The sequence below is a fragment of the Mizuhopecten yessoensis genome, unplaced genomic scaffold (assembly GCF_002113885.1).
Source record: "Mizuhopecten yessoensis strain PY_sf001 unplaced genomic scaffold, ASM211388v2 scaffold2383, whole genome shotgun sequence".
Classification (NCBI taxonomy): domain Eukaryota; kingdom Metazoa; phylum Mollusca; class Bivalvia; order Pectinida; family Pectinidae; genus Mizuhopecten; species Mizuhopecten yessoensis.
Window position 1 is genome coordinate 312,721 of NW_018404519.1, and position 23,998 is coordinate 336,718.

The following is a 23,998-nucleotide window of genomic DNA, read 5'->3' on the forward strand; positions in this document are numbered from 1 at the left end:
GTTATATGACTATAAAGTGGCTGGTTAGTGTTTTATATAAAAATAACAATTATTTTTCACAAAGTAATCCCATACTAAATCAATATGAACAAATGTTTTGATAAAATATGTATTTATATCAATGATATTTTCCATATTTACTCATTCATCCCTGAAATTTCATAATGGACTATTCCAACCTTTGAATTGGAAGAGTTCAAATGTGTCTTCAGGGGTAAATGAGTTAAATACCTAAACAAGACAAAATATAATCATGAATGATAAAGCTGACTGTTGAGTTCAAAAACATTTCCATTTGTACCAAAAAATTCAGATAACATTTTATAAAGTCACATTGATTGTGTTACTAAAGTTGATAGAACAATGTGTATTCATCTTTTCATGGTTATGTTATTAACCATTGTCAAAGATGCTGTAAGTAAGTATGCACATCCAGAGAGGTGTATAAGAGATTTTGTAGTATGTATTTTACAGTACGATATTGACCTGTGTATTAGTGCAATCCTATTTTAATGATCATTGTTAATTTGTGTACTGTGATAGATTTGTTATTGTTGATGTACAGGCTGTTATTTTACCCTTTCTCTATGTATTGTACACACCAGTTCCATTTGGTTTCTCCTTCAAGCTCAATGAACCTTTTTAGTCTGGACATTTTGGTTTGTGTGTATACCATAACCTTGTATGTCTGGATACGTTGGTTTGTACGTACAGTAAAACCTTGTTAGTCTGGACACGTGACGTTTATGTGTATGGTAGAACTTTGGTAGTCCAGATACTTAGGTTTGTGTATACATCATAACCTTGTTAGTCTGGACACTTTGGTATATGTGTACATTGTAACTTTGTTAGTCTGGCCACTTTGGTTTGTGTATACATCATATTAAACCTTGTTAGTCTGGACATTTTGGTTTGTGTATACATCATAACCTTGTTAGTCTGGACACTTTGGTTTGTAAATACATCATAAGCTTGTTAGTCTGGACACTTTGGTTTGTGTATACATCATAACCTTGTTAGTCTGGACATTTTGGTTTGTGTATACATCATAACCTTGTTAGTCTGGACACTTTGATTTGTGCGTTAGTCTGGAAACTTTGGTTTGTGTGTTAGTCTGAACACTTTGATTTTTGTGTACAGTGTTATCTTGATAATCTGGACACTTTGGTTTTTGTGTACAGTGTAATCTTGATAATCTGGACACTTTGTACATGCAGTGGAACCTTGGTAGTCCAGACACTTTGGTTATGTGTACATTGTAACTTTATCTGTCTAGACACTTTGGTTATGTGTACATTGTAACTTTATCTGTCTATACACTTTGTTTATGTGTACATTGTAACTTTATCTGTCTAGACACTTTGGTTATGTGTACATTATAACTTTATCTGTCTATACACTTTGGTTATGTGTACATTGTAACTTTATCTGTCTATACACTTTGGTTATGTGTACATTGTAACTTTATCTGTCTATACACTTTGGTTATGTGTACATTGTAACTTTATCTGTCTATACACTTTGGTTATGTGTACATTGTAACTTTATCTGTCTATACACTTTGGTTATGTGTACATTGTAACTTTATCTGTCTATACACTTTGGTTATGTGTACATTGTAACTTTATCTGTCTATACACTTTGGTTATGTGTACATTGTAACTTTATCTGTCTATACACTTTGGTTATGTGTACATTGTAACTTTATCTGTCTATACACTTTGGTTATGTGTACATTGTAACTTTATCTGTCTATACACTTTGGTTATGTGTACATTGTAACTTTATCTGTCTATACACTTTGGTTATGTGTACATTGTAACTTTATCTGTCTATACACTTTGGTTATGTGTACATTGTAACTTTATCTGTCTATACACTTTGGTTATGTGTACATTGTAACTTTATCTGTCTATACACTTTGGTTATGTGTACATTGTAACTTTATCTGTCTATACACTTTGGTTATGTGTACATTGTAACTTTATCTGTCTATACACTTTGGTTATGTGTACATTGTAACTTTATCTGTCTATACACTTTGGTTATGTGTACATTGTAACTTTATCTGTCTATACACTTTGGTTATGTGTACATTGTAACTTTATCTGTCTATACACTTTGGTTATGTGTACATTGTAACTTTATCTGTCTATACACTTTGGTTATGTGTACATTGTAACTTTATCTGTCTATACACTTTGGTTATGTGTACATTGTAACTTTATCTGTCTATACACTTTGGTTATGTGTACATTGTAACTTTATCTGTCTATACACTTTGGTTATGTGTACATTGTAACTTTATCTGTCTAGACACTTTGGTTATGTGTACATTGTAACTGTATCTGTCTAGACACTTTGGTTATGTGTACATTGTAACTTTATCTGTCTAGACACTTTGGAACATACTGTATGGTATGTTGCTGTCTAAAGCCACAGAGGCCATATGCAAGTTGCTTGTTTTATTTACAAATGCAAATATAATTTTGCATTAATATTGCTTAAATATTGCATAAATATTTCATAAAATTGTTTTCTGCTTATATTTATTTTTAATAAAACATGTGTGTTCCTTTGTATATCATTTTAATTTCTCCATATATTGTTGCCCTATTTGTATTAAGTTTTGTTGTTTTTGTTGTGTCTGTATACCATGCATTATCTCATCAACATATTGTTGATTTGTTTGTGAGAATTATTATGTATTATGTTTAAAATGCTTTTGATCAAAATATTGTCACACACATCTGTGTCAAATACTTAATTGTTTCAGGGTTTACAAATTGTACCCCATAGTTTTCTCTCGAAGTGTACTTGTTAATTCAGACTCATTTAGTGGGTAATAATTCACAACAGTGTCTGAATACAATGGTGAACTATCAAATTCCTCTAACATATTTGTAAAAATAATTTTATCAAACTGCTATTGTCAGTATTTCTGTATAATTTAGAAAAACAAATCTCTGGCAGTGTATCAACTGAGGGATTCGGCAGTGAAGAACCCCTGTACCACTGCCAAAAACTACTGTAAATCTGATGTTTTTTTGACATGATGATATCATTTCTGAAAAAAATAATCATACATTGTGAAACTTTCATGAAACTAAAAGAAAATGAAATAAAGACAAAATAATCAACAAGAGTTACTGTGTTCTAAGAGCAAAAATGCAACGGGGTGTGACAAGGATTCTAGGTCTAGGTCTCCGATCATTATATTGCTTTAACCAACTGAGGTTCTTAGTCAGTGGTAATATCCTGGCCAAGTCTAGCCAAAGTTATATCCTAAGGTCAGATTTGAACCTTACCAAATCAAAGACTGGGCAAGTCCAGTTTAAATATGTAGGGGTGATTGAGTTAAGAGGAAGTTCAACCTATCGTGGAACTCTCTAGTTTTTTGTCTGCAGTGGGACATGGATCCTTAACAGGAAGAGATGTTTTAAGATGGCGTAGCCACAGTTAATACTAACAAATACTTAGTCATTAGTGAAATATCCTGTATATATTCTAAACAGGAGAATGTTATTATCTGCTAACAGTTGAGCATTTGACCGCTGACTTCATTATTCGACATACCTCATCCATGACTTATAGCTAGGGATCATCCACTGCATCACGAAAACATTCCAGTTCTTCGTCTTACCAGGCATATATATAATGTGATACGACCACCATTGGTATAGTAGACAGTCATTAAATATTATGATTTTTTAGTAATAATCATTTATATACATTGTACTGTTTGATATTACCTGATCATAGCTATCTATAACCCGTGTGTTACAGTATAATCTGCATCACCTCGCAGTGTTCCCGCAAACACAATACTTATATTATACATGTTGTACATGATTCTAAAATCATATAACAATTATAATTCTTCTTAAAATAAAAAATTTAACAATGAAGTGAAGATCATTTACTGTTCTATAATTAAGTAAACTAGAAAACAGGATTAAGATACTTGATATAATATCTACTTCACAAAACCTACTTGTGTATAACTGATGTCTCGCACAACTTTAGCAAAGGTTAGTGGTGGAGCTAGTCTTGTGCCAGAGATAGGGTTTTATATACAGAGAAAACTGTTAGTTATTTCATTCAATGTGATACAAAACAATGTATCATGCATCAAACTTTTCATTCATTTATCAAGCTTTAATTTCAAAGAATTTTCTTTTGGGCATAATATGGAAAAGTACAAAAAAAATCACTGTTGAATCTGTCGCTTCAATATTAATTATAAAGTCTGTTTCAAGTAATACTTGATTGGAAATATTCAGTGTTAGTTAGTATTTAAAGTATTGTGAAAATCACATAGCTGAGAAACCGACCTGTACACAGGAAATATTGTGTCACATATTGTGATGATTAAGTCATTCCTGTGTGGGAAGTCAGAATGGGAGATGGATGCAACTAGCAAAACTACTAGTGCCAATAAATATTGTAGATTTTACATATACGATCATAGACATTGTATACTTAATGTATTCAATACATACTATTTATATATCATCATTTACATCACATACATAGTATACTTTATCATGTACATAGTATACTTTATCATGTACATTGTATACTTTATCATGTACATTGTATACATTATCATGTACATTGTATACTTTATCATGTACATTGTACACTTTATCTTGTACATTGTATACTTTATCTGATACATTGTATAATTTATCTGGTACATTGTATACATTATCTTGTACATTGTATACTTTATCATGGACATTTTATAGTAAACATCACATAGAGAAGGCTATTTATAGACTGTATAGTGATAACCTGGTAAGATGGAACTCATTATTTAACTAAACACCAATCAAATTTGATGGGTCTTCTGTACGGAAATACATATTGCAATATCAATCATGTTATTAAAGGAAATTGCCAATATAATAAGTTGCTCCTGTAAAAATTATTTCTTTCGCACATGCATTTATTTTCAATCATGAAACTCAAACAAAATTTTCTCCAAAATCAAAGTGAGGGAGATACAATACTTGACCATAGAAATGTTGGTGTTATTTGATGAGTTTTAGATCTTTGAAAGGGAGTTTCACAAGTTCAACAACAGGTACAAAATGAACCATGTATATACACGGGAAAGGATTCCGTTATCTTTTTTACATAGCAAGTATGGTTTATAAGACAGCATATAACCTTAAGACATTTATCTACATTGTACAGATCTTGGTTTTAGTTTTCTTCTAGGAATCCTGTACGATACAGAATAATTCCGTTGTCATGTTTAAGCTGAACCATGTGAGGTAAAGTCAACATATTGACATGAAACACAGACCTGGCTCGACTATTACTGGTTATGTTGTATTGTTAGTTAATCGTGAGTTAAGTTTTACCAGGTATCATCTATGCATTTCTTGAAAAAAGTGTTTATGTGAAAGTTATTGTTTGTGAGGCATTAGCAGAGCTGGATATTATTTTTATTGCTTGCTGTTCATTGATAATTTTATACGGAAGATACAGAAGTATATGTATTAAAATTATAGTACATGGAGATATATCATGGTCAATGTATAAAATAGTATTACTTTATATATTGGTTGGTTATGTAGTGAATAGCAGTGTTAGAGTTATGATTCAGGGTACAATACATATATTTTCAGAATAAGATCACAAGACCTCCCCAGTTTGTGACCTGTAAATATACAGGCTAAATGTGACTTGTAAATATAGAATAGTATTAAAGAAAAGGAAATAAAGGTGCCACCTCAAAAGTTTTTACCAACAAAATAAAGTCCAAGAACATTAAACCACGAAAAAGAATTACCTACAAATATACCATGTTAAACAGTATTCTGTTTGACTTTTGATAAACCAGGGGGGATTATTCCTTACAATGTGCTCAGTAATACAGTAGTTTTAAAATTGCTGAAACTAATAATACAGACAACCTCACATTTTAAGCTGTAAGTGTGTATTTGGGTGTAAAATTGTATGTGACTTCAGTTTTTAGTAGCTTTTTTTCAATCAGGCTTGTGATGTGGATTGAAGCTTTATGAAAAAGACATTTTTGAGTGATTGTTGAGAAACAAACAACTAAATATAAACACGAACACATATCTTTAAAGTTAGATACCTTGTACCTACTTATTGTAGAGGTCACACCACAAAAAATAGTACCTTTATTTGACCCAGTCATCATACCAAGGCTCCGACCAATGATTCTACCCAATCGGGGTAAAGAAGGAAAGACAATTAATGAATTATCTTTTATTTAATAAGGGGTCAAATGAGGTTAGAGGTTTTTGTGCAGTTGAACTATATGTCATGCACTTTTATGTTGATGTTAGGTGTAAAGAAATAATAAATTACCGTACGATAGAAATAAATACAAGATGTTGCAGGTGTAGAATACTTTATTTAGTACTGGATGTTATCATGCTGACTGGATATATGCTGTTTAAAAGTGACACATGTGTATAAGTTCTAACCATATGCTCTAGCTTGTTACATATGAATAAAGTGTACTCTGTAATACCAGATTGAATTGTTGTGTTTTATATTATTCTGATGTTCATAATTACTTTATACAGTGGCAGATGCAAATAGATTTCAGGAGGGGTTCAGGCCCCTTACCTAAAACCTGGCTGTAAAACTAAACAGGTCCATCAGCATTTTCCATATAATTCTTCCTCTCAATTATGACCATACCGATCAGATTGAATGTCCTCTCATAGTCCCGAAGAAGTGTTAGGTTTTCGGGTCCAATTCAAAATCCAAGATAGCTGCCATGGCTCATCATTGGCTTTGACAGTAATTTGCTTTTTGTAAACACAATGTTAACAAATAATCTGATCATAATTGTTTTCGTGATCGATGCAAAATCTATTCTGATCATATATATTGACTATATATTTTCAGCTTTAGTTTTTTCTAGTTCAGAAAAAACAAGTGTGGTTGAGTCCTTGACTATATTTACTATATGTTACAGGACCAGTCAAGGTCAGCATTCTCATCAGAAGTTGTAGTGATCACTATAGGAAAGGTTTCCAATTTAGATGTACACCCAACACCGGCTTTCCATCCCATCTTTAGACACATAAATCTATATTTCTTTTCTGCTGTATTCAGCCAATTTCCCTGGATGATTATATACCTATGTGGTAAGGAGGAACCCTTTTCATTTTGGGTTAAAGTAGGCAAAGTTGACATTACCGTATTTGCTGTAATATGCACCTGGGACCTTTAATAATTTGCTTGAAGAGGAGCACTTATTATTTGAGCTCAAAATATTTGAGCAATCATTGGAAAATATTCTCCATAAACGTACTTCTCCTTGGCCTAAGAATGTTCCAGGCTAAATGAAACTATACTACTCTAGCCCAGCTTATTGCTGGTCAAATATCACCGAAGGCCTCCTTGTACTGCGGAAGAAGTTGTTTAAAAGATATTTATATATTTGACCCGTGACCGTGAATGTAGGTCAAGGTCATTAATTTGAGGAAACTTTATAGCACTCTGTCCAAGGTACCTACTGGCCAAGTATAATAAAATCTATTACCTAGCTGTAACTGAGCGAGATCGTGTTATGTCAGTGGAGGGTTAAGATTCTGTAACATAACCCCAACCGAGGCGTAAGCCGAGGTTGTGATGTTACAGAGCCTTAGCCCGATATTGAGATAACCTGATCTTGCTCAGTTACAGGTAATTGATTTTTTTTCTCACACCTTTTATTTCGAAAAAGAACTATTCAATTTTGCTAAAAACTACAAGTATCCCGCCTTGGGCCTCAAATGATGATGACCTCTTCACTCCTTAATCTACATTTGAATGCTTCCGCGTAAAAACTTAGTCCGCCCTTACATAGATTACAACGTATTTCACAGTGTAGATTATATTTTATCTACAACATCAAAACTATAAAATAACAACATAGAACATCTATAATGCAAATTGTCAATTTCAAGCAGTTAACGCGGGATGAATACATTGTAGTGTAAAAATTCCGCGAAATGTCACGTAAAGGTACAAGACAGATCGGATGAGATAGAAAAATCTAGCATGGGGTATAATGTGGGACATCTCTGTCTGAGGTGCGAGAATCACTCTGGGCCTCCTGGTTATTCAGAAGAAGTTGTTTAATGGTTTTTACATATTTAACCCCTGTGACCTTGAAAGTAGGTCAAGGTCATTTATTTGAGGAAGTGTTATAGTACTCTGTCCCAGTTAGCTACTGGCCAAATATCATGGCTCTAGTTCCTACAGTTCTTAGGAAAAAGTTGTTCAAAGAAAAAGTTGATGGACGACCAACAACACACCATACCATAAGTTCAACTGACACTTCATGCCACATAAGCTAAAAAGTGACTTATGATGGAAAACGTGTATTCCAAGAGTTTGATACAAAATACTAGTACTGAGTTGTGGAACGATCATTAATATTGTTATCAAAAGTCAAGGTTACAGTAACCCAACATGTGAAAGAAATTCTGGACTCATAATAAGGTGTTTCCTTTCAGAACTAGATGACATCCCAGAGTTTAAGTAGGAAACTCTCCAATTCATGGTCAAATGTCGCAGTAAACAGTGATGTATAAAACATTGAATATCACTGATGGAAAATATCACACACAAAAATGTTTCCAACCTAGACTTGATAAATCTACAGAATGACGGGGAACCCTAAAGATTTTGGGTTAAGAGGTTGAAGATCATGATCACTTAGGTGCATGTGTTGAATCATTTCCAGTTGTAAAATTGTGTTCATTCCAAGTGGGACTCGGGAGTAAAAGTTCAGTGTATGCCGACATTAGTGTAACAATCTGATAGCCCCTCCACCTAAGTAAGCTACAGGACAAACAGTATGATGGTAGGCAAATAATTTCCGTAGCAAATTGAGAACACAAAAGTCAAACACTGAACAACATTAGCAAATTCAATATTTTATTTGAGTAACTTTCAAACAATTACATGTGACAATATCTATCTGATAATATTCAAGACAAACCAGTCACATGACAACATTCAACCATCACACAGACCTCTCTCTGTCATTCATTACCACACACTCTTGTGTAAGTCACATGACTACTGTTCCCTTCAATCACAAACCATCCTCCTTCCAGTTATATAACAGCCAATGAAAACAAACCAGAATGAATATGAGCAATAATGAACATCAACATCTCAGATAACCAAACATAACGACCATACATAACAAACATGTGACTAGATATAAATACAGTCACAGAAACTGTGGGAGGATATAGATACCGGTATACATACTCGTCCATGTGCTAAATGTTGTTTAGGGAAAATCGATAAATCCAGAACCCTATAGAGTTATAGAAAATCGGTGAATCTAGATCCCCATGTTGGTTTCATTTAAAAAACTTACACGATAAATATCCAAATCTGTGTGTTTAATGCAATTCATAAAACTGATCAATCTGGATCACTACATTGATTTTATTTCTAAAATGTGTCTGGTATTTAACCTATCCAGAATCCTATGTTTACCTTAGTTATAAAAAGGATAAATCCAAATCCCTGTGTTTGATGTAGTTTATAAAATTGGTAAATCAAGTTCTTACGCTGATTTCTTTAAAACAGGTAATTTCTTGATCAATGTCGTTGAGAACAGAGATCAATCTAGAATCCTGTGTTGACTTCATTTTAATCATGTATATATCCAGTCCCCTGTGCATAACCTAGTTTATAAAACTGGTCTAGATCCCTGTGTTGATTCTTAAAACATGTATTGATTCATATCAAAATCCCTGTGTATCATCAGAGTGCAAGTAGTCTAGATAATTGAAAAGAAATGTTGTATTACCGGTAATGTACAAGAGAATCAGATGACAATATATACCATCTTACATTGTTCTCTCCAATATTGACCATTTCCACAGTCAGACAATCGGATAAACATATGAATTGTCAATTATACATGGGCCAGAACAAAAGAACTTGTAATGTTATTCAAAACTAGAAAAATTGTGAATAACTGATTTTTAGCAAGATTATTTCTTATGCATTAATTAAGGAATTCAAATCCATGAAAACAATTCATATGAAACAAGATTGCAAAATGTTTATAGTGACTTCCGTCATGTCCAAAGTTGTGATCATCTGTTGAGCTGGATATTACTAATAAGAAATACCTAGAAGCATAATTAGCAGGTAGGAAAAGAAAAGTCACGACAGAGATATCTCAAGACTGTCAAACACAGGAGTTACTGGTAAGATTACGGACAGTGTTAGGACCTAAGGTAGGAGTTGGTATTTTAGATGGGATAAATTACTGAACTTCTTAGGAAGCTGATCAAAAAGTCTGGTACATCAATTTAGGTTAAGATATTTCTTTCATTGAAATCTATATCAAACCAAATAATACAAAAAAATTGTGCACCACCTACTTTCATTTAGAACCCCATTACAAGGTTTTATTTCTATTTACCTTATATACTGTACTGCACTTAAATTTTACTTAATAAAGCTTTTAAGGTTTTGTTTCAAGAACAAAATTCAGGGTTCAAAATTTGTGTAACACGGCTAATAGTTTTTAAGAAAATATTTTCATGTCAGAAAAATAATGAAATAGCATGTTTGCATGATATAAGCAATCTGAAACACTGAGTAACCTTAACCCCTGTGTAACTTGAGTAGACTCATTATGGTCTACAGTGGTGAAAGGGTTAAACACTGATAATATACCTAATTCTACACAGAGTTTGGTTAGAAATACTCTACTATGGTTTATGTGTTATAGTCCTTTGATGATGGAAGCACCGAAAAAATAATCATGTTAAATTGAGGCAGGATTTTTTATCTCCACACAAAACTGTACCGAGTGTAAGATGAAAGGCCACAAACAAACCTGTATATCAGACTGTAATTGTTTATACTTGTAATACAACTGTTTCGGTGTCAAGTCATTGGGTGATGAGATCTAAATAAAGTAAATAACTTAATGTAGTAACTATATACACACATCGAATAAGATTATTGTAGTCACTGCTACTTGGTAAAGATATAGGTACACAACACTGTCCTCAACGGAATATTGGCTTTCACTTATTACATGGTTCCAATTTTCAATATGCTTTCAAACAGAACAAACGTAATTTCACACTTAAAAGCTATGAATTATAAACAATCTAATGAAACACAATCAGATGGGTCATGTGACTATAAATGAATACAATGATATCATTCTTCTGAATAAATACATGTTTCACTGTATAAATAAAAAGACGTGATGAGAATAAAACAGAGGATTACATGAAGTACAATTCAAATAAACGTGTAAATAGGTTTCTTTACAACAATCCCGTATACACATCTTCCCTGTGAGGCGACGGGGTATAAAGTTATACTCACAAATACACCATAAAGCACAATGTTTGTTCAATATACCTAGGTCACAATTTTGTGAGATGTATAAGCTTCTATGTGAAAACGACAATGATTAAATAATTTTTAGATATCTTTTTTTCCCCCTTTTCATTTTCTCTCTTTTTATCAATTATTTTGTGCTTAAATTCATTTGGTTTTTCAACAGAAAAAGAAAAAAAACCACTTCATTTTACAAGAATTCTGTGGGAAAATGAATATATTTAATTAATAAATTTCTTCCAAGAATTTCTAGGTTTTGTGAAAGATGTTTATACATAAATCAAGAGCATCAATGATATAAACTGTCTCCTACATGTACACAAGTCACACATTCTATCGCATACTATTTGGCCACAGCTATAAAACAGACATCTCATTCTAATGTCTATTTTTTTTTTTCAAACTATGAAAACAGAAAACCCAAATGACAAGTAAGATCACCTACCACCAGAAAATATCACAAAGAGAGACATATATGCTTCCATTTAATCAATGTATCAATTTACAGATAGCCTAGATGTGACTTACATCTACGCCAGCTTTAATATACTTCTGTGACAGTGTGGGCGTAATATTGTTATACACTGTGCGCTATAGCTTTTGTGGGCGTGACTGTTATACTTCATGTCTGGAAAAATAAAGCATCACAGATCCTCACTCAAAAAGTGACCGAAAACAAGCACTGTCTGACGACGCACTCTTTAGGAAAGTACTCTCACACAATCACAAAGGAATGACAGAAACAATTCAATAATAACGGCAGGAAAGCTTCATGGAACACAATGTTGAAAGACTTCGGGCATTGCTATGCTCTGTGCCACTACATAGTGTGCACCAGCTGTGTAACAGTAATCCAGCCATGTTTTACTGTGAACATTTCTTATATCCTGTAGCTGTCTGCTATACATATATACAGTAAGTCACAAGAAAACAGAACTGGTAGATTGTTTAAAAGATGTTTTTGTCACACAAATACAACAGGTTCAGTTACTCCATACTCGCTCCTCCGCCCTCACACACTATGTGTACTAGCACACCAAAGCACCATTATAATTCGCCATTTGACCACTGTTCGATGGCATGCATAGTTGTACTGGTCCACAGCTAGTACACATTCAACTTAAGACCTATCACACAGAACAGTTGCCACACTATAGGAACTATAAGACAGAATAGTTGCCACACTATGAGACCTATAACACAGAACAGTTGCCACACTATGAGCCCAATAACACAAAACAGTTGCCACACTATAGGACCTACAACACAGAACAGTTGCCACACTATGAGACCTATAACACAGAACAGTTGCCACACTATAGGACCTATAACACAGAACAGTTGCCACACTATGAGACCTATAACACAGAACAGTGACCTTATTAGTAAATGATCCTATCTTTCCTCACTTCACATCACACTGAATCACATTGTGCACTTTTACGGGATCACAAAGTACAATTTGTAATAACAATTGTACATTTTCAATGTCATACCCAACCTATGTAGAATCATGAGTCAATAACTTAACTAACCTCAATATCAACAGACAGATGTTGTACATCCATCTTTTGACAAAACTCTAGTCTACTTTTTCCTTGGCGACTTTTATGTCTCTAGTGGGCATCACTTCAAACATCAATCCACCAGGTGATCCCTCAAACCTGTCAAGTCACAATCCACCAGGTGATCCCTCAAATCTGTCAAGTCACAATCCACCAGGTGATCACTCAAATCTGTCAAAGTCACTATCCACCAGGTGATCCCTCAAACCTGTCAAGTCACAATCCACCAGCTGATCCTTCAAACCTGTCAAGTCACAATCCACCAGGTGATCCCTAAAACCTGTCAAGTCACAATCCACCAGGTGATCCCTCAAACATGTCAAGTCACAATCCACCAGGTGATCCCTCAAACATGTCAAGTCACAATCCACCAGGTGATCCCTCAAACATGTCAAGTCACAATCCACCAGGTGATCACTCAAATCTGTCAAAGTCACTATCCACCAGGTGATCCCTCAAACCTGTGAAGTCTCAATCAACCAGGTGATCACTCAAACCTGTCAAGTCACAATCCACCAGATGATCCCTCAAACCTGTCAAGTCTCAATCAACCAGGTGATCACTCAAACCTGTAAAGTCACAATCCACCAGGTGATCACTCAAACCAGTGATGTCACAATCCACCAGGTGATCACTACTGAATCACATTGTGCACTTTTACGGGATCACAAAGTACAATTTGTAATAACAATTGTACATTTTCAATGTCATACCCAACCTATGTAGAATCATGAGTCAATAACTTAACTAACCTCAATATCAACAGACAGATGTTGTACATCCATCTTTTGACAAAACTCTAGTCTACTTTTTCCTTGGCGACTTTTATGTCTCTAGTGGGCATCACTTCAAACATCAATCCCCCAGGTGATCCCTCAAACCTGTCAAGTCACAATACACCAGGTGATCACTCAAATCTGTCAAGTCACAATCCACCAGGTGATCCCTCAACCCTGTCAAGTCACAATCCACCAGGTGATACCTCAAACCTGTCAAGTCACAATCCACCAGGTGATCCCTAAAACCTGTCAAGTCACAATCCACCAGGTGATCCCTAAAACCTGTCAAGTCACAATCCACCAGGTGATCCCTAAAACCTGTCAAGTCACAATCCACCAGGTGATCCTTCAAACCTGTCAAGTCACAATCCACCAGGTGATCACTCAAATCTGTCAAAGTCACTATCCACCAGATGATCCCTCAAACCTGTCAAGTCTCAATCAACCAGGTGATCACTCAAACCTGTCAAGTCACAATCCACCAGGTGATCCCTAAAACCTGTCAAGTCACAATCCACCAGGTGATCCCTAAAACCTGTCAAGTCACAATCCACCAGGTGACCCTTCAAACCTGTCAAGTCCCAATCCCCCAGGTGATCCCTCAACCCTGTCAAGTCACAATCCACCAGGTGATCCCTCAAACATGTCAAGTCACAATCCACCAGGTGATCCCTCAAACATGTCAAGTCACAATCCACCAGGTGATCACTCAAATCTGTCAAGTCACAATCCACCAGGGGATCCCTCAAACCTGTCAAGTCACAATCAACCAGGTGATCACTCAAATCTGTAAATTCACAATCCACCAGGTGATCCCTCAAACCTGTCAAGTCACAATCCACCAGGTTATCACTCAAATCTGTAAATTCACAATCCACCAGATGGTCCCTCAAACCTGTAAAGTCACAATCCACCAGGTGATCACTCAAATCTGTCAAGTCACAATCAACCAGGTGATCACTCAAACCTGTACAGTCACAATCCACCAGGTGATCACTCAAACCAGTGATGTCACAATCCACCAAGTGATCACTCAAATCAATGATGTCACAATCCACCAGGTGATCACTCAAACCAGTGGTGTCACAATCCACCATGAGATCACTCAAACCAGTGATGTCACTATCCACCAGGTGATCACTAAAACCTGTAAAGTCACAATCCACCAGATGATCACTCAAACCAGTGATGTCACAATCCACCAGGTGATCCCTCAAACCAGTGATGTCACAATCCACCATGAGATCACTCAAACCAGTGATGTCACAATCCACCAGGTGATCACTCAAACCTGTACAGTCACAATCCACCAGGTGATCACTCAAACCTGTAAATTCACAATCCACCAGGTGATCACTCAAATCAGTGATGTCACAATCCACCAGGTGATCACTCAAACCAGTGATGTCACAATCCACCAGGTGATCACTCAAACCTGTAATGTCACAATCCACCAGGTGATCACTCAAACCAGCGATGTCACAATCCATTAGGTTAATCACCCAAACCACTCAAATCAAACAAGACTGCAATGTGGTCACTTAGTTATACATTGTATTTATATAAATGCAAAGAATATAGATATTAAGAGACTGGAATTACTATGTATCACAAACACTTTGATAGTAGTATGGTAATTTTTGTTTCAGATATTTATCAAATAACATGTTGTATACTGTACATATATAAAAAAAAGATTAAATATGAGCAATTATTCAAAATAATGAAACTCCTTTCTTAAACCCATATTCATGAAACAGGAAAGCTTTACCAAATTTAAAATCAAAGCTCTCCCTTTTCTTTGTACACATACACGAGTTCATGGTCCGCTAAAGAGAATGGATTTGCCATGTAGATATATATGGATGTAGAAACGTGAAACATTAAAGGTACATATGAACAAAATATGTACGACTGAAAAGCTGAGGAATACATAGGTTGTATCCCTATACATGTGTATGCCCAAGTCTGTTCTGTCCATGTAGCTGGAAAGGTCCATCCACCTGTAATGATCTTTGGGAATACATTGAAGTGGACCTGCAATATTGAAACCTTTGTGACAAAAAGTTTTTGTTTTATCAGGCCTTCCAGTCCAACCCTATTTCTTAATTGAGTAGCTCTCCTGTACAATTGCCACGGACATAACACCAATCCAAATTAAAATATATTCCGATAATCACAGGTATAAAACAATCCCTAAACAATGAAATCATCTTACATTTGTTCAAACACTTTGATGTTTTATATGATGCAACACATGGTTATAAAAAAATATCAATATTGTCAATAATATCATGTGGTGTCTGGTTAAAGCAGTTTTTTTACAGACACCAGTTGCAGAATCCTGAAGTCCTCGAAAGAGTCCATCCAATTGTGTCTTACTATTAGAGAGCATTGGGAAAATTTGTGTTACAGACCTTTCACAAAGCTTTGAGGTTAAAATCAAAAGTTTGCAAAATAAGCATGATCATCAAAATTTAGAGATTTTTTTTAGCACCCACCCAGCTGATAAATTGCTAAACTTTAACATTACAGACACTAGTTACGGGGAAATAATTGATTCAAACTCAACCCCTAGAGTGCTAAATTATAAATAGCAGTGGTGGCCACAGACTTATGGCCATATATCTGCTATTAACACTTAAAGGGTTAAATATACTTATGTATGGACAGTTGTAAGCGAATGACTGCAAATTAGAAAGAATAGGTCACAACCAAGGATGTTTTATCATCAAACTTCCATAAAAAAATTAACAAGACTGGTATACAGTAGATTGAACACATGGTGTACTGACTGCAGACACGAAACAATTAAAAAATGAACACTTTATGCAAGGCAGTTTGACTGCAATGGCAAGCTCAAAAGCTACACACAAGCGATGGAGGATTATACATTAAATTAATGATAATAATTAAATTATTGCAAAATATATCGGGTACTATTTCCATGAAAGTCTTTCCAGTATTCATTCAATAATAGTATTTTTTGTTTATCACTGATCTGCATTTACTCCCTTCAAAAGAGTTGTCTATCCTGGAGCTGCAGACCTCCAGCGATACTGCAGACCTCCAGGGATACTGCAGACCTCCAGTGATACTGCAGACCTCCAGTGATACTGCAGACCTCCAGTGATACTGCAGACCTCCAGCGATACTGCAGACACTTCTCAGGTGCTGCACGGTACACAGTACTCAAGTACACAGCAGCTGTACTTATATTGAAAAGATACTCTACAGTCGGTAAACATACAGTCAGAATGTTATAAATCCAATAAGTACGGTAGAATTCTTCAATGGTGGAGGTTGGAAAGTACGATCATCTCCTGTTTCTTAAAATCTCTGGATGAACTGTACACAAGCAATTGACAATGACTGGATTTGTGTACAAGGAGTCTGTACAGACCATTTCAAAAACTGGTAATTAACAATTTTAAAGAAATCTTACAGAAGTGTTTTTGTTCACAAGTCAAATAGAGGGAGTTTTGTTGATTATCTGGACACTGATGAAAGTATGTATGGAGCCCTGCAACACTCCAGGTCTAGAAGAGAAGAGGCATGCTGAGATGAGATGAGTCCTCTTCTTGTACAGGGTGCTTTTCTATGTATGTCTGTTTACAGTCCTGAGACAGAATGTTGCATAAGGGAAGGACACAGTTATTTGGAATAAGGCTACCTGTAATATAAAACAGTCAACAAATTGTTAATTTCTATAAATTTCTTTTATATTGCATAAAATGTAATTTAAGAAAGAGATTATGTAATTTTCAAAACCAAAACAGATTTGCATTACAGAGCTTATTATCTATTAAAGAATTTTTAATAACATCACTGATGAATTACAATACATTTAACGTTCATTTTTCAGTAAGATTCCCCATCTGCTTATTAACAGTGGAGTGATGCCAATATCAGTGCACTGTATATGTACAGCTTCCTAAATTCATGGAAAAACATTTTAAAACTTCTTAACAGTTAGCTTTGAAGTATGCCCTGGCCCCAAAATGAAGTTTTCAAGCAAACCTTTTTTCTTAACATAAAACCTGGAAAATTATCAGAATATTTCATGGTTGCAAATGTACCATGTATCTAAGTAAAGACAATCTAATGCTTTTATCTGAAATCAATATTAATTTAGTTTCTTACTAACCAACAATTCTTTGGCCACTGTCTGTCCGTAGACGTATGATTTGCATCTTTGAGTTAGCTCCCCCTGGCATTGAAGCAAGGACGCCCTCTACCTTGCTCCAGACACTGAGAACTGACCCGCTAAGTACATGGAATGTTCGACTCCTGAGTCCCACCTCACATGGCAGGCCCAGGCTCACCTTTTTACAGTTGCCCTTCCTGTAGATAATAAATTATTGTATTTTTAAGGTATTTATTACAATTTAGTATTTATAAGGTATTTATTTAAGCATTGAACTGTTTTTGTATGGTATTTATGATCTATTTGAATGACACAGCTTTGCAAGCAAACATCATAATGCGCGCTACTTTTGGAAGTTGAATGAGCAGAGAGAAAAGATAGAAATTGTTAAGAATCCAGGCGTGAATTTATTTGTTGATTGCATTGGAACCTGATTACAGTCGGTAGATTCTACAACAGCCTCGTTATTTGACATGTCGTCAGAAACTGAGAAACTGTTTGAAGAGGGTGTTCTTTCGACTGAGCACAGGGGTTCGTTACAAATGTCTGAAATACACATATGCTTGAGTATGATTATGTGTGCTGCGACTCATATAAGTAGGCCTATAGCATGTGTATTTCAGACACTTGTACGAACCCCTGTGGATCAGTGCTGTGGATCAGTGCAGTGTAACAGGCGATATTTCTGATAATTGCTCGAGTGTTAAAACTGTTTTCATTGGTTATTTCAACTGATGTGCATTTTTTACAATATTGCAGACCTTTGTCTTTTTTGTTGTTGTAATAAAAGGTTTTTTGTCATTTTTGAAATATTTTCTCGATTTTTTTTTTACACATTTACAATTTTATTTTTAAATCTCACAATGCCCAGCGATATTTCAGCAGCCGTCATGTTTGTTTACATTGGATATTGTAGTTCCGGTCGGTGTTGTATTAATACGCCAAGAATTATGGTATTTAAAGTCCCATCAACGCCACAGCTTTCAAATAGACTATATAGTGACAATGCCATGCAAATGTAAATATACATGTTTTAATAGTAATAAACTATATGTTACATTTCCTGCAGTATTTTAGATTCCAGATGAAATCAGATTAATCATAGCAGAAAGGGGTCAAACAAATAATTTTCAGCAAGTTATCATCCAAGAAGTAAGAAATGCTTAACACTAAACCAATTAAAGTTCATAGTGAACAATCATTACAATAATTTTGACTATTTCATTCAAATTTTTGTCTACTCTCACAAGCTTATGTACATGTGGCCTTGTCATTCTCCAGGAACGTTCTTAACTTGGAACTATCTTAATAGGCAGAAATTAAATCATCAACTAGGCTGACATGTAAAGCCGAGATGTTTTTCAATAAACCATATGATGTATAATTTGTAGTACTTACCAATATGCATGACTACAAATTGTTGCGGATAAGTTGAACTGGTCATCCCATATAGGCCTGGCAACATCTGGCAGTACCTGTAAGAGAGAGAATACAATACATACAACTGCTCTATTATTTCTTAATACCAAAAGATTAGCTGAACCTACCATTGGCAGCCTTTAATATCTAAGGGCTGTGTTTGTATTGGGGAGGTGGTGGAAGGTACCTGCATTATAACATTATGGGTGTTAAAACCAGTTCTGTCTACCATTCCTGATATTAATCACTTTGATGACTTTATGGGTGGTGGAGTCTCTAACAAAGTACCTCACACATCACCCCTCCCCTACTGTTAGTTTTTTAACAGTCCTAATTTGTGAACTGTCACTGGTCTGGTAGGAGGTACAATAGAAAACTAGAAATATGTCAGAATGACATGAAAGTCACCCCATCATTCTGTATGATCATTTTCCGATAAATCATTGACCAAGCTACAACGGATATATTTCCACCTGTCAATCAAAAGAGTAAACAATTAGCAGGTGTAAATACATGCTGTTCAGGTAGCCATGGCGACACAGGGAATTAATAGGAAAGCATTTCGCAAATATAACGTTAGCGTTGACCGACATCTCGAATACGGGGAGATCTGCGCGCTGACACGGTCACCTGGCATGGGCAGAACAGGTAATTGGAATATAACGATGTTGTTTTCACAACAATAAGTTTCAGAAAAGATCCAATCTTATATACGGATAAATCTTCTACTATTTTTTGTTATCAAATACACTTTTCCAAGTAGTTTTCTGATCGTCTGCAAATCCGACTGAATCGGTCATCGATATCGGCAGAATGTGTACTGTACGCTTAAAGGCAGTCACTCCGACGAGGACCGCCAACAGCCGAATTCGCAAGACATGAAGAACACCAAACAATTGTGATATCAGCGATTCTCCTTCGAAAAGAAAAGATCGGAATGTATATGGCTGTTTTGAACCCGTTGATATTTAATTTTCAAACTCAAACTTTTATCATTATCGGTTCAATTCCTATGGATGTCACTTTGTAAATTCCTGCCGGTTAATAGTATCACGCAACTTCGACTCTTTGCGGTACACAAACTTGCTAACTTCGCCACTTTACCCGTGTCGTTTTGACACATTCCTACGGACAAGATTGAAGAGTTCAGCAAGATTTTACCCAAGAACGACATTTTAACCACAGAGTAATAAATCCGATGTAATTCTTCGATATGTTTCCCAATACGTGGTATTTATCAATTCACAACGTAACGTCCTGAAAAGTTGAGCCTACTTTACTCGAGTTTATTTATCAGATTCTATAGTATTATATGACTTAAATGGTCGTGACCAAGGACTGGTTTTGAATTGTTCTTGAGTATCGTGTACACCCCTTTCTTGACACTTCATTTTCCCCTTAAAAAAGTGTGCACTATACGCAAATATTAACGGTAGTCGTTGGTCAGACATAAAATATCTAAATCAGTCAATAGCAATTTATAATACGACAGTTTACCCCTTCGGGAACCTCAAAGGTGACTGATTCATACTCGGAACATCTTTAGGTTACATGTAATTCCCGTGGGGAATTTGGAACACCTTTAGGTTTTATGCTATTCCTGTTTAAAAAGGAAATCGATATCTGAGTTATCCAAGAGCTTGTAATTAGCGCTTGGTATATTCCAACAGAAGCAAGATACACAACAGCCCTCCTAACAGAGGTCAAAATCTGGGACTGAAACCAAAATTAATAGTCCCCACTGGGGTTCCCCCAGCGGTGACTAAAAACCCACTATGGTAGCTGAAACAGGAAAAATTACAAACCAATCCCTCACCGATATTATGTTGGAAGTTGATATAGCATGTTTCAAACTGGATTTAAGTTAACATGGAACAGTATTCTACCTTATCTATATAACAGCAGACATATTAGTTATAAGCCCAAAATGGTTGGGTGGTCAGGTGGCAGTGGATAGCGAACTTGCCTTTCACCAAGGCGGTCGGGTTCAGTTCCCCGGACAGAATGTGAAAAGTTATAAGGTCACCTGCCCTGCCCGGCCACGTGGGTTTTCTCCGGGTATTCCGGTTTCATCCCACAGTAAAACCCCTGCGTGTTAATATCCCGGCCAACAAGAGTGATTAATATAGGTTGCAATAACTTGTTTCATAATTGTTGTTAAATTCAGGAGGTTTTCACAGTAAGTCAAGAGCTGTGATTTTCTTTTTAATTCGAGAGACTCGAGGACAAAAAGTGAAACCTGACAAGTCTGTAGAAAATTAGAGTCTGACTTATAAAACTGTTGGCTGGTATCTGTAGCCAGTGGATTTTAATGTCTGCCTAGCAGACACACAGACTAAACACTGTACCTTTTTGTACTTTTTCTTGAGATTTGTCAAGGAATCTGTATGGACCTGTCTGCCAGTGTTTGGACGGTATACATTGTACATTTTCTCCTTCTTCTTACTCAGGCCGTAGTACACTGCCAGGACCGCTGTCTTCTTCATGCTTCTCTCCTACACACATCACATAGAGAATTGATATACACCTGTCACCAACTTATATCACAAGGGGAAATATCCTACAGACAACAACTAACATCACATTAAAATATCCTACAGACAACAACTAACATCACATTGAAATATCCTACAGACAACAACAAACATCACATAGAAATATCCTACAGACAACAGCTAACATCACATTGAAATCTCCTACAGACAACAACTAGCATCACATTGAAATATCCTGCAGACAACAACTAACATCCCATTGAAATATCCTACAAACAACAACTAACATCACGTTGAAATATCCTACAGAAAACAACTAACATCACATTGTAATATCCTACAGACAACAGCTAACATCACATTGAAAGATCCTACAGACAACAACCAACATCACATTGAAATATCCTGCAGACAACAACTAACATCCCATTGAAATATCCTACAGACAACAACTAACATCACATTGAAATATCTTATAGACAACAATTGACATTACATTGAAAAATATCCTATTGGCACAAACATACATCACACTTTCTACAGACACCAACAAATATACAAAATCTACATTCTATTATGATGATAAAATGCATATCTATCAAGCAATCAAGGTGTCATATTGGTTTTAGAGAATGATTGTCTAGTTAAACAACAAAACTTAGTCAAAAATGGCAGGGACTGTCAACGGTCTGAAAGATATGGTAAGATCTCAGCTTACACATAAACGAGTTGTTGAGAAACATGACCTACCTGTGTTGAGACGTAAAATCCATCCTCTGAACCTGTGTATTTCCTCCAGATCTCAGAGGCCCCTGTCCACGACATACCCCTCTCCACAGAAAACTGAAAGTTATATACAACAATAAGCATGATCAATATAGAAGAAACTGGAATCATTAGCTCAAACTTGGTTGAATCCCATCTCCCATCTAGAACAAACATTTTTATCCTGGCCTAAATAACGTTTTTTCTTAAAACTATACACCTAATAATTCATCAACTAACCTGGAAATCTTAGGCTTATAGAAACTCTGATAATTCAAATCAACCACTAAATTTCAAATTGTTTTTGATTCCAATTATTTTAATAATAAAGGGAGTGTTAATGTATTCTGAATTGGACATAATCCATGTGTTATGTTTAGATTCATGTCAATACCTTACTGCTCTAAATTCTGTACCAGTTGGCTGTATTTGCCACTTAAATGATTGAAGTCACTTACTGTGGTGAGTTCTGTCCTGGCGGTGTTTGTGGCTGTGTTCCCTACAAACACCCTCGACTCCAGCTTCTTCACACTTTCTCCTCCGGAACCAAGATCTGCAACAGTACAAGATACCTGAACTATTCATCATGAAAAGCAAGAAAATATGTTAAAAGAGGCTATTTTGGCTTTGATGAAATAAAAAAAATACCTCTAGGTAGGTAATGAAATATGTATTTATTGATTTATTTATTGATCAGGTTAGATAGAAATCTCTCTATACTGTCTAAGAACCAAGGCAGGCAGACACACTGAAAAACTGAACATTGTTCACTCCTGCTTTCAACCCATTTTTAACAGGTCCAGATCTAATTCTTCATACAATGTTACAGTATTAACAGTTTAATATGTTACCGAGAATGCCCATGTCCCATCTTCCATTCCTCTTGGCCTCCAAGATGATGGCCATTAGGGTCTGGGAGAAATGCTTGAACAGAGCATTCTGTAAAGCAACCTCCATACCGAGTATCCTGTTCAGGAATTTGCTAATATTGTTGTAATCTGTAACACAAATGGAAATTAAACGCACAAGTTAATTTCATCTCATTTCACAATCTCACTAAAGTCATAATAATAATAAAAAACAAGAGGCCCATGGGCCTTAACGGTCACCTGATATATTTATACAGAGAGTTGATTTTTGTTTTAAACATGAACAGAAATATTATTCAAAGTGACAAAAAGCAATAAAACCACCTTATTCAATATCTAGCATGCAGATTTAAGACTGAAAAGTATTTGAATCTAGCACCTCTGATTCTAAACAAGGAAAATAAAGAAATTTTATTTTAGCACACAGATTCCATTGGGCCCAAACCTACAGCCCTTGGGGGTAGGGATGGCTCAAAATTTACAAAGTATCAAACTGTCAACTTAGGGTTATAATTCCAATCAAGTTATCAACATGTAATATTCAAAGGAGCATTTGCCATTATAAACCATAACAAATTTTGCCCCC

General features: G+C 35.4%; 2 protein-coding genes across 3 annotated transcripts in view; both read right to left on the bottom strand.

The window, feature by feature from the left end:
* Nucleotides 1-8,899: 8,899 nt before the first annotated feature.
* On the bottom strand, nucleotides 8,900-15,228 carry LOC110445833 (cysteine-rich, acidic integral membrane protein-like). The gene is made up of 2 exons (XM_021490641.1): nucleotides 13,921-15,228; nucleotides 8,900-13,536 (listed from the first exon to the last, which is right to left on the bottom strand). Exon 1 carries the CDS (start codon nucleotides 15,205-15,207, stop codon nucleotides 14,155-14,157), a length of 1,053 nt encoding a protein of 350 aa, XP_021346316.1. The 5' UTR covers nucleotides 15,208-15,228; the 3' UTR covers nucleotides 8,900-13,536; nucleotides 13,921-14,154.
* A 199-nt stretch (nucleotides 15,229-15,427) lies between these two features.
* The window catches only part of LOC110445832 (protein strawberry notch homolog 1-like), a 29,679-nt gene continuing 21,108 nt past the window's right edge, over nucleotides 15,428-23,998 (bottom strand). For both annotated transcript variants that reach the window (XM_021490639.1, XM_021490640.1), the window contains exons 25-31: nucleotides 23,395-23,541; nucleotides 23,002-23,096; nucleotides 22,529-22,621; nucleotides 21,632-21,778; nucleotides 19,263-19,339; nucleotides 17,865-18,061; nucleotides 15,428-17,390 (exon numbers count right to left, since the gene is read on the bottom strand). In XM_021490639.1, coding sequence (XP_021346314.1) covers nucleotides 17,257-17,390; nucleotides 17,865-18,061; nucleotides 19,263-19,339; nucleotides 21,632-21,778; nucleotides 22,529-22,621; nucleotides 23,002-23,096; nucleotides 23,395-23,541 — 890 coding nt within the window. In that variant the 3' untranslated portion in view covers nucleotides 15,428-17,256. The remainder of the gene's footprint in view (nucleotides 17,391-17,864; nucleotides 18,062-19,262; nucleotides 19,340-21,631; nucleotides 21,779-22,528; nucleotides 22,622-23,001; nucleotides 23,097-23,394; nucleotides 23,542-23,998) is intronic.

Bases quoted from the DNA above. Each gene is read 5' to 3' on its own strand.
- LOC110445833 (XM_021490641.1), bottom strand. From the start codon at position 15,207: ATGGATTGTGACATCGCTGGTTTGAGTGATCACCTGGTGGATTGTGAC.